Source organism: Muntiacus reevesi, chromosome 12, assembly GCF_963930625.1.
Source record: "Muntiacus reevesi chromosome 12, mMunRee1.1, whole genome shotgun sequence".
In the NCBI taxonomy this organism is placed as follows: Eukaryota; Metazoa; Chordata; class Mammalia; order Artiodactyla; family Cervidae; genus Muntiacus; species Muntiacus reevesi.
The window spans coordinates 27,986,798-27,999,421 of NC_089260.1; the positions used below are offsets into that span (position 1 = coordinate 27,986,798).

At 34.3% G+C, this 12,624-nt stretch overlaps 1 protein-coding gene across 3 annotated transcripts in view; it reads right to left on the minus strand.

Annotated features, from left to right (window-relative positions):
• CSMD3 (CUB and Sushi multiple domains 3) overlaps positions 1–12,624 on the minus strand; it is a 1,308,014-nt gene that overhangs the window by 50,955 nt on the left and 1,244,435 nt on the right. For all 3 annotated transcript variants that reach the window (XM_065902671.1, XM_065902670.1, XM_065902669.1), the window contains 2 exons: positions 10,411–10,593; positions 6,775–6,951 (listed from right to left, as the gene is read on the minus strand). In XM_065902671.1, the coding sequence (XP_065758743.1) occupies positions 6,775–6,951; positions 10,411–10,593 (360 nt within the window). The remainder of the gene's footprint in view (positions 1–6,774; positions 6,952–10,410; positions 10,594–12,624) is intronic.

Genomic DNA, 12,624 nt, shown 5'->3' on the forward strand with positions numbered 1-12,624 from the left:
AACACCACAGTTCAAAAGCATCAACTGTTCGGCCCTCAGCTTTCATTATAGTCCAACTCTCACATCCATACTTGACTACTGGAAAAACCATAGCCTTGACTAGATGGACATTTGTTGGCAAAGAAATGGCTCTGTTTTTTAATATGCTATCTAGAATGGTCATAACTTTCCTTCCAAGGAGCAAGTGTCTTTTAATTTCATGACTGCAATCACCATCTGCAGTGATTTTGGAGCCCCCCTAAAAAAAGAGTCTGCCACTGTTTCCACTGTTTCCCCATCTATTTGCCATGAAGTGATGGGACCCGATGCCATGATCTTAGTTTTCTGAATGTTGAGCTTTAAGCCTACTTTTTCACTCTCCTCTTTTACTTTCATCAAGAGGCTCTTTAGTTCTTCTTCACTTTCTGCCATAAGGATGGTGTCATCTGTATATCTGAGGTTATTAATATTTCTCCCGGCAATTTTGATTCCAGCTCGTGCTTCCTACAGTCCAGCATTTCTCATGATGTACTCTGCATATGAGTTAAATAAGCAGGGTGACAATATACAGCCTTGATGTACTCCTTTTCCTGTTTGGAACCAGCCTTTTGTCCCATGTCCAGTTCTAACTGTTGCTTCCTGACCTGCAAATAGATTTCTCAAGAGGCATGTCAGGTGGTCTGGTATTCCCATTTCTTTCAGAATTTTCCACAGTTTATTGTGATCCACACAGGCAAAGGCTTTGGAATAATCAACAAAGCGGAAATAGATGTTTTTCTGGAACTCTTTGGCTTTTTCGATGATCCAATGGATGTTGGCAATTTGATCTCTGGTTCCACTGCCTTTTCTAAAACCAGCTTGAACATCTGGAAGTTCACGGTTCACATATTGTTGAAGCCTGGCTTGGAGAATTTTGAGCATTACTTTGCTAGCGTGTGAGATGAGTGTAATTGTATGGTAGTTTGAGCATTATTTGACATTGCCTTTCTTTGGGATTGGAAAGAAAACTGACCTTTTACAGTCCTGTGGCCACTGCTGAGTTTTCCAAATTTGCTGGCATATTGAGTGCAGTACTTTCACAGAATCATCTTTTAGGATTTGAAATAGCTCAACTGGAATTCCATCACCTCCACTAGTTTTGTTTGTAGTGATGCTTCCCAAGGCCCACTTGACTTCATATTGCATGATGTCTGGCTCTAGGTGAGCGATTACACCATCATGGTTATCTGGGTCACAAAGATCTTTTTTGTACAGTTCTTCTGTGTATTCTTGCCACTTCTACTTAACATCTTCTGCTTCTGTTAGGTTCATACCATTTCTGTCCTTTTTTGCGCTCATCTTTGCATGAAATATTCCCTTCGTATCTCTAATTTTCTTGAAGAGATCTCTAGTCTTTCCCATTGTATTTTTGTCCTCTATTTCTTTGCACTGATCACTGAGGAAGGCTTTCTTATCTCTTTGCTCTTTGTAACTCTGCATCCAAATGGGTATATCTTTCCTTTTCTCTTTTGCTTTTGGCTTCTCTTCTTTTCACAGCTATTTATCAGGTCTCCTCAGACAGCCATTTTGCCTTTTTGCATTGTAGGAAAAGTAGGAAGTCAAGAGATACCTGGAGTCACAGGCAAGTTTGGCTTTGGAGTAGAAAATGAAGCAGGGCAAAGGCTAAGAGTTTTGCCAAGAGAATGCACTGGTCATAGGAAACACTCTCTTCTGACAACAGAAGTGCTAACAAATGGTAAACACTGAATGACATATTTTTATTTATGCATAAAAATAATAACAATTTGAATGAAAAGGAAAAAAAGGAAAGTTTTGTTTTGCTTAGATGAGTTTTCCAAAAATTGGAATCAGGAATCTGGTTTAGAAATTTAGTCCAATACTTTAATTTTTTTTCATACCTAGTTTAAATCAATTCATATATATATCCTTGTATATAGATACTATAAAAAATGCCCACAAAAGACAATTACATTTAATCAAAACTTGACGAAAAATATATTTTATTTGAACTTAGAGTTTCCTTTATTTCTAAGAAATTTAAAAATTCATTCAATGGGAAATTTTCTCCATTTATGTGGTAGAAATAATTACTCACTGGTGAGGTCTGTCAGTAATTGTTGTTTAGTCACTAATTCGTGTCTGACTTTGTGATTCAATGGAATGTAGCACGCCAGGATTCCCTGTCCTTCACTGTCTCCCAGAGTTTGCTCAAACTCATGTACATTGAGTTCGTGATGCCATCCAACCATCTCCTTCTCTGTCACCCCCTTCTCCTGCCCTCAGTTTTTCCAGCATCATGGTCTTTTCCACTGAGTCAGCTGTTCGCATCAGGTGGCCGAGTATTGGACCTTCAGTTTCAGTATCAGGTCTTACAGGGAATATTCAGATTAATTTCCTTTAAGATTGACTGGTATGGTCTCCTTGCTGTCCAAGGGACTCTCAAGAGTCTTCTGCAGCACCACAACTCAGATGCATCAATTCGTCAGCACTCAGCCATCTTTATGGTCCAACTCTCATATCTGTACATGATTATTGTAAAACCAAAGCTTTGTCTAGATGGACCTTTGTTGGCAAAGCAATATCCCACATTTTTTTAATATGTTATCTATGTTTATCATAGGCTTTTTTCCAAGAAGGAAGTGTCTTTTACTTTTGCAGCTGCAGCAAAATCCACAGTGATTTTGTAGCCCAAGAATATAAAATCTGTTACCATTTCCACATTTTCCCCATCTATTTGCCATGAAGTATTGGAACTGGATGCCATGGTTTTAGTTTATTGAATGTTGAATTTTAAACCAGCTTTTTCACTCTCCTCTATCACCGTCATCAAGATGCTCTTTAGTTCCTCTTTGCTTTCTGCCATTAGAGATACTGCCATATGCAGTATCATCTGCATATCTGAGATTGTTGTTATTTCTCCCAGAATCTTGATTCCAGCATGTGAGTCATCCAGCCGGGCATTTCACATGTTGTACTCAGCATATTAATTTAAATAAGTTGGGTGACAATTTGCAGCTTTGATGTACTCCCTTCCCAATATGGAACCAGTCGGTTGCTCCATATCCAGTTCTAACTGTTGCTTCTTGACTTGCAACCAGGTTTCTCAGAAGGGAGGTAAGGTGGTCTGATATGCTTATCTCTTTAAAAATTTTCCACAATTTGTTAAGATTCACACAGTCAAAGTTAGTAGCTAGTAAGTCAATTAAATGATTTGCTGCCTCAGTTTCCTGACCTATGCATGTGAGTCTATACCACAACCTCTTCCAGCTCTAAAGTTATACTATTCTATCAATCATAGGTTTAAATCAACTTCCATTGCAAATTAAGAAGAAGGACTCTGAAACTCTGGTTCTAAGCAATTGATTACTGTGTATTAACATTTTTAATATCTTAAATTCTTTAATTATAAAAGATTAATCTGTTTTAATTTTTACTGAAACTTCTCTCTGTGTTTTTTTTTGGCAGGATAATTTTAGTTCTGCCTTTGGTTTGGGTTGCTACTAGGTTTTAGCAGTTTTTTTGCCTAAATCAAAAAAGATTTAAAGAAGTAAATCGACAATTAAAATTCTCAGTTTTCAGTTTAACAGCAATGTATCATTTAAAAGTTAATGCTTGAAATACCTTAGTGAGCATAATATTTCTTCTTAAAGGACTTACACAAAAAAAGAGTTTATATTTTGATATGTTATTTCCTACCAGTCTGTCTTGATTGAGTGTTTTTAACTTGGTTAAAATTTTCCTAAGGAAAACAAAGACGATTCAGTAAAAAATTTAATGCAATTTCAGTCTTAAGAATTAGGATGTGTTTATTTGTTTATCTTTACTAAAATTGGCAAACACTTTAGATAAACACTTAGGTATTTATCCATGATTAAGTGAAATTGTTATTCAACATGAAAAAATGTGTTACTCAGCAGATTTCCTTCACTCTGAATGCATTCATTATTTCATTCTTTTTCATAACTGTATACTGCAAACACTTTCCCTGATGACTCAGCAGGTGGGTAAAGTATTCGCCTGCAATGCAGGAGATACAGGAGACTCAGGTACCATTTCTGGGTCGGGATGATCCCCTGGAGGAGGACGTGGCAACCCACTTCAGTATTCCTGCCTGGAGAAGTCCTTGGACAGAGGAGCCTGGCAGGCTACAGTCCACAGGGTCACAAAGAATCAGACACGACTGAATGACTGATACTTGCATACACCAGAAACATGTACCATGTTGTGTATAATAAAACTACAAGCCCTTTCTACAAGTATTTTTAAATGGAGTGGAATGGTAAGTCATACGTACTAATAGCTTAAAAAAAAGCTCATATGAGATATTTAAGTCAGTCAATAACTATTTACTAAATGTACATATCATGTGCTAGAAGGTCAATGAGATAAAACAGCCCTGATTCTTATTGCCCTTTGAGGTTTATAGTTTAGTGGTATAAGTAATTGCCATGGAAGAGTTAAACAGTGTAGAAAGAGATCAGTTTTAGCCAAAAGGGATATGAGGAAGATGTGCCCTAAGAAGGGTTTTTTCCCGAATGTGCCATTTGAGCTAATATTTCAAGGGTACTGGGTAAGAGTTTTAAAGGCTCATGTATAGCATGAAAACAACAAAGCCTATTTGTCCAGGGCATCCTCCCGACCCAGGGATTGAACTTATGTCATGTGCAGTGCAGGCAGATTCTTTACTATCTGAGACACCAGGGAAGCCCTATAGTAGGAAAAGAGTAAAGCATATTTGTTAATTGTTAAATTGTTCAGTTTTACAAAAATGAAACATTTTCAAAGGAAGTGGAAGACCTTCTTTCCTTCAAGGTGGAAAAACAAGGAAGTTGTTTTAGAACAACTCCTCAACCCTACCCACCTCAAAAAAAAAAAAAAAAAAAAATACAACTTTCATCAGGCAGCAAAGCACAGTAATCCTCTAGTGACAGGAAACAAGTGAGATGAGTGCTATGACTGCCTCATCTTACTGCCAAAAGATATTTTTTCAGTGGGCACAAGAAGGACCTCATGCAAAGCCAAGTGGATTCCCTGAGTTTAAAGATGGATTGGACAGAAGAGGACAAAGTAGAACTTTATGAGACGGAGTACAAGAGAGGACACACATTCACAGAGATCTTTGGAGATCTAGGAGAAAAACTGATTAAGCCAAGACCAAACTGTCCAAAGTGAAATAAAGAACTACTTCCAAAGATGAGATATAACAGTATCTGGTACTGACACAAGGACAGGAATATTAATTATTACTGACTCAAATCAATAACTGGAAAATATTTTGCTACTGCAGATTTGGCTGATTGTTCTAATAATGCTTATTTCAACAACCTTTGAGCTAAAGGTTGTCCTTACCTTTCAAGAGACAAAAATCACACAGTATCTCAACAGCTTTGTCATCACACACAGTTTTCAAGCAAGATATTAACTATTAATACAACCAACTTTCTCCAGAATCGCAAATATGACATGGCATTACTTGGATGGCATCCTCCTATGTATAGATTGTTTTCAGTCATTTATTCAGGAAGTACAAATACTCACAAAGGAGCTAAAGAAAAAAAAGTGGCAGGGGATGGACTGACCCACACACAGTACAAGGTCTATCTTATATATTTCTGGAAATTACTAGATCAGCCGAGTGGATCCGCTACTGACACCGTCAACAACTAGTGACCTTCTCGGCACCAACATCTTTTTGAATCCTGGAAGCAGCATGCTCCTCATTTACAAATTTTACTTATGCCCATTTATATTGATATTCACACACTATTTTTAATGAAGGCCTCTATTTCAAAAGTATAATCTGTTCAAATTTCAATACACAAGAAACTCCATTAGTGTCCTGAGAGCCTACTTCATTCAAAGGCTTTTGCAACTTCTCATAACTCCTTGAGTGAGTCTCTGAACACACAAAAAGTAGCTCTTCTTTCAAAAATTTCATGATTTATATGATGCTGCTGCAGTTCCTCTTAATTAATATAAGCAGCCATGATTTTCCAATGGATAGATTATTGTTGGTTAAGTAAATTCTATTTTTTCCATAGGTAAGCATTAATTTATATATAGGAATTTTAAGTACATTAAAAAATCCATCAAGTGGGTAATTTCTTTATGATGCTGAATCACTAGAATGCCATAAGTTTTTTATATCTCAAGAGGGCAAATCTGCCACTAAGACTTCCCTAAACAGTGCAAGAAACCATAAATAATCAGTCCGCTTTTTAAAAAACCAAGTTAACTATTAATATGTGTGAGATTGGCAAAAGAAAATTTCATTCTATTTTTAGTCTTGAATGTTATGTATTTAGTCTTGATTACAGGGGATAATTCATCTCTATTTTTAATATACTGTAAAATTATATTTAATAACACTGATTTTCTGTGACCCCTCTTTTCTCTGCCTATATAATAGCTTGGCAGCTGAAATCTTAAACTCACTAGTATACATGCGACCATAATACTACTATCATTTTAATGTGAAAGTGAAAGAGTTAGCGGCTCAGTCATGTCTGACTCTTTGTGACCCTATGGACTAGAGCCCACTAGGCTCCACGGAATTCTTCAGGCAAGAATGCTGGAGTGGGGTGCCATTCCCTTCTCCTTGGGATTTTCCCAATCCAGAGATTGAACCCAGGTCTCCTGCATTGCAAGCAGATTCCTTATGGTCTGAACCACCTATAAATATTCAAACTCTTGCCTTGTTTGATTAGTTATAATACGAAACACAGACATACATGTTTATACAACTACCTTTCATATGTCTAGTGATATTTCAAAAAATATTGAAAAGAAACTTACTTGTACAGTTGGGCAAAGTTCCAGACCACGTTCCATTGGCTGTGCACTGCCTAACTGAAGGTCCGGAAAGAATATATCCCTCCACGCAGGAATAAATGACTGAACTGGAAAAGGTTGTGCCATCAATCCGAAAGACTTTTCCATTGGCTGTTGTCCCAGGGTTACCACACTGTACAGCTATAAAACAAAGTGGTCAAGAGTATATATAAAAATAGTGCATTCAGGAATCCTCTCATCAACAGTTAAGGAATAAATGATTTTTCAAATTATCCAAAGAAGCTATAAAAATCCTCTAAGGATCAAGTCTGTTTTATAAGGAGTTAAAATTCAAGATGAATTTATATTGATTTTATTAGTTTACTTACTGGGATACAAATCATAGAATAGCTTTTTTTTTTAATGATTTTTGTTAGTCATTTTGGTAAAAACTTTGCATGTAATTACTTTAGTATTGTTTTTGGGTAATACAAAATCTTTCAAAGAAGGATTTTAAGAGTCTCTGCCTAAAAAGCTACTCATGTAAAAATTGGAAGATATGTAATGAGAAGCAACAAAGATTTACTACAGTTATATGTTAGAAAACAAATATAAAATATACGCTTAAATATTATCAGCATCATGTTTGATTTTATATAACTGGCTTGCATTAAAACTTTATAATCTCTATTTCTGGACCAAAGTGTACAAAAATAAACTGAATAAAACAAAGTAGGAATGACTTCATTAAGTTTTCAATGCATCCTAAATAGCAGTTACAAACATAAATGCCTTATATAATTATTCCATATTATGTTTAACTACTTGCCATCAACGGCATAAGTGAATTTTTTAAGTATATTAAAAAAGAAGCCTATGTCAATCGCAATATCTAATTTTGTTGTAGTATAAGAAAATTTCCTAAGACTACAAGTTTTAAGGCTATTTGTATGAATGAAGTATAATTATAATTTCAGAAAGTACTACATATATCCCTTGCTACATCTTAACGGAAGTCGCTCAGTCGTGTCCAACTCTTTGCGACCCCATGGACTGTAACCCACTAGGCTCCTCCATCCATGAAATTTTCTAGGCAAGAGTACTGGAGTGGGTTGCCATTTCTTTCTCCACGGGATCTTCCCATCCCAGGGATCGAATCCGGCTCTCCCGCATTTCAGGCAGACGCTTTACCGTCTGAGCCTCCAGAGAATCACTACGTCTTAAATACTTAATTTTGTCTGTCATTTGTAGCAGTGCTATATGTTTGTGGGTAGAGAGGAAACAAACAGTTTGAAAATAATAATTAGGGAATCTTTCATAAAGGTTAGTAATGGGATACTTTTCCATTCTGTGTGTATTCAGGATCTGCTAACCAATCACCTGCTGATAAAAATGAAATTCAATTTAGCTTAGTTTCTCGTAACATTTTTGGTTATAATATACTCTAGCTTATATATACACCTATGTACATTGATCCTATTTTTAAGATAAATTTCTAAAAGTGGAATTTCTAGACAATTTTAAGTTCTGAAAAATATTTTAAGTATATACAGAGTTATCCAAATTATCAGAACACTATATAACAATACACATTTGTATCAATGGTGTGAAAGTTTGCTTATTTTCACACATCCCCTCCAATACCATGTCCCATCATTTTTAAAAACCTTGTCAATTTCTCAAAGAATGTTGCACTTTTCAAATCTGCACTTTTTTATTTATTAAGATATTTTGTCATATTCATTTGATATTTTAATTTTATCTACTGCATTCTCAGTAAGGTTTTCAATTATTAAAGCAATACAGTACTACAAAACATTTGGAATAAAAAGAATAAAAATATTACAAATTTCACCTCTGTAATATTATCATTTTTATTATATTCACTTTTATTGTTTTCTCTCAAATGACAATCATTTCCCATGATTTTAATAGAGTGCATACTTTTGAATCTAATTTTTCAACTAAGCTTTGTATGATACATTTTCTCATATTGCTTCATGGCTTATTCTAACATTTTTCACTATCATATTATGTAAATATACAATTGCCTATGTAATATTTTTCCTATTGTTGTCAGATTGGTTCCTGTTTTTGATAGTTATAATGTTTGAAATAAAAATAATGCATCCTTATGATTGTGTGTTCTCTTTAATATTTTTATTTTTTTTAGGAAAAAATTTTTCAAAAATGGAGTTAATAGGTCAAAGCTAACAATATATATGCATTTTATCAAATTAATCTAAAATGTAATAAAAAGGCTCTAGAAATGCTTTGAAGTTCTAGTTTTGCGGCATATACACTACACTACAATTTCATATTAAAACAGATGGAAAATTATGCTTTGATGTTTTTAACCATAATTTTCTGATTAGTACTTATGTAGACTTTCTTCTATAACTGCAAATTTTTTTGCTATTTTGTATTTCTGTTTATTTCTTCTTTCTCTTCATTTACTAGAATCTGTTTTACTAGGTGATTTGCATGCACTCCATTTTATGAGAAAAGTATTAATTCTGTTATATTTGCTACAACTCCTACTTCTGTTTTATCTATAATGTATATATTAACAAAACAAGGCTAGCACTGGGTTGTATTTTATCTAAAAATATTTTGCAGCACAGCTGAACAAAAGGCTGACTTAGATATCACCCACATAACGTGCAGCATCACATAAAGACTCTGCCTTCGGTAAACAAGCCTGAGAAAAGGCGACGGTGGTCTTAGTGTCTTTCGCTCAACAACTTTGTTCCCCAACCTATAACAGAAACTGAGTTGTAATTCTCTCTTTACATTGTTAAATTCAGTCCAGTTAAAAAAGGATAACTGCCTTTCCTAGAATATAGATACAGCTTTAAACATAATAAAAAGTTTCTGAAATATAGTCAGTTAAAAAACTGTTAAGAAGGTTCCACTGGGAATTGTTTTCTATTTATAAAACCAATACATTTGGCACAACATCAAGCAAGTTTCATAAATACCTTTGCAATTTTAGCTTTGCCCTAAAATAATCTCAAAAAAGAGCAATTTAAATTATAAGGATAATTTTCCTGCAACATTTCCTCTTCTAGTCAATATTGCAAAGATTTGATCAAGTTAACTCTGAATTGTTCGGATTAGAACAATTCTGCGCTGGGCTGTGCTTTGTCGCTCAATTGTGTCTGGCTCTTTGAGGCCCCACGGGCTGTAGCCAAGCAGGTTCCTCTGCTCTGGTTATTAGCAATACTCATAAATGCAACATCATGTATACTTAGACATCTTTCTGTATTTTACCATTTCTACAAACCTGAAAACTAAAACATATTGTGAGGTAATGTGTTGATGTAAGAACGATTTTTTCCTAGTGCTGTCAATAATATAGAGCACTGTGATGGCGGAAAGATATCTTTTTAGCTTTTCCAATCCTGCTAGCTGCTGTGTTGTGAATAATGTTTGTATATAAATGACACTTGAGACATACTTGAGACTAAATTATTAATTATTACCTGTCATATTTCTTTTATAGGATAGTGTTGGTAAAACTGTAATAGTACTACTTTTATTCCATGGTTGAAGACAGAGAGTACTGAAAGGAGTAATTTCACTTGGCAGCACGCAGTTGAATTTGATCCACATCAAATTCCAGCACTCTCAATGTTATTAGTTTCTACTTGACTTTACCTTTGCATTCTGGCTGCCTTCCAGTCCAACTGCCATTGGATAAACATGTTCTTTCTTCTGAACCATGAAGGATATAACCAGTATCACAGGCAAAGCGTACAGAGCTCTTGGTTCTGAAATCGCTTTCCTGTCTAGAACCATGACCAGGAGTACCTGGATCCCCACATGTACCAGTAGCATCACCTGCAATTCAGTACAGTTCAAGTTAATTTAATTCAATAAACATTTACTAAATTCATGATTTAGTTCATCAATCCTGTGGGCAATTATTTTTGTTCATGTTGTGCTTTAATATGGTAAGTTGACTGGGTAAAATCATAATTCATATTTTCCATTTGACTCCAGTTATAAGAAAAAGCCTAAAGGAAAAAGAAAATACTTGTGGAGCATGGTGTTATTTTCCATATCAGTGATATTTGGAAACATCTAATAAGTTGAAGACATTTCATTAGTATTTCCTGAATCTAGTTCATAACCAAGGTAATGGAAAATTCATAACTCACAATTCTTGGGGCTCAAATGACAATGGGTTCATACAGTTAAAATCTAGAATGTGGATTTGGCAATTTTCATCATTTCCTCTCTGAATTAAAATCAGTTTCTGTTAGAACAGAACTGTGATGTGCTGGAAAATGTAAATATTAAAGTATAATATTTCTAGCCTAAACTTACACCGTTTAACCTTCTCTATTAATGACCATTGACCAAAGATGAAAAAACTCCATACATTTAATACAAAAGTATAAAAATGAATTGTGAACAAAGACTAGATACTCTGACTTAAGTTGTTAAGAAGGATTTTGCACATGACAGGGTGTTTCTCTTGACCATAGTGTTTAGAGTTTGCTCAGTCCCTTTCTCATTTCTTAAATATGTCCAATTAAAGTTGCCACAACATTAGTATTCAATAAGACAGATACAGAAAAGACAGAGAGGGACAGAGAAACAGAGACAGAAAGTTGAATGTGTAATCATTGAAAGTGCTTTCTGTCTACCTACAGGCCAAGTTTGACCTTCTCTGTGCATCTGGAATCTTTCCTAATACTTTCTTATCACCATATGTTGCAATATTAATAACCACATAAAGATTTAAGGACACTATTTCACTTTTAAATATATGTATACACACTTTATTCTATAACTAAGTAGTAGCTTTCTAATCTATCATGACTGTGTGTGACAGAGAAAATGCTTGTGGTTTACGTGTATTATCAGTTATCTGAGTGAGTAAATTAACTGATAGTTTTCACAATTTATAGATTAAATTTGAAGTCCAGGCAGTGACTTCACAGGATTTAACCATAATTACAAGGAGGATCTGAAATGAATGAACTATTTCATACCTTTTACCTCTAAAAGAAGAATAATGTGAAACAACTCCTAATAAGTCATCATATGATCTCCACAGAGATATAATAACATAAAAATAAATATGTAAATAAAAGAACAGGCAGAAAAATAGGCACTAATATCTGGCAGATAGGTAAAAATAGAATGAATAGTATCAAGTAGGGTAACTTCACAGCTCTAAAACTGAAATAACAATTACTGAAGAAAAATAGTAGCTTAAAGACCTTAGATAACATTTATAAAATGCTTACTTTGTGAAAAAATTATTAAAAACAGATTTAATGTTTACATATTCTAAGAAAATTCTGTTGGGATTATAGAGACGCAGGAGTTTTCTGTTGCCTTAACAACAAATCAAATTATGATAGCTAAACATCTCTCATAGAACTTGTTGGGTTAGTTTAATTTAAAACATTTAGGACTTTGTTTTAAAATCATGCTATTACATAATCAATTGCTTAAAAAGTTCAGTTACAAAGAACTGAATTCTAACAGGAAATCATTGATATAATATTACCTTTTGGGGAAAATTATATTTTATATCTGCTAAAATGGAATTGCTAAAGCCTAAGTGATTTGCTATTCTAATGGTAAAAGCATTTCACAGAAAGTAGCATTCTAAAACCACTTATGTTCAATACAACACAGTTCAAAACTTACACTGTAATTTTTCATATATAAGATCAGTATTAATTTGCATTGTAAATTCTCAATTACCTTAAGAATTCTGATAAATGTAAAAATAATGTTATAGCTTCCCTCATGATATTTTAAAAAGAGAAATGTATTATTGTATCTCTTTAGTTTGCTTTGTGTTCAAGCTCAGTTGCTAAGTCCTGTTCAACTCTTTGTGACCCTATGGAC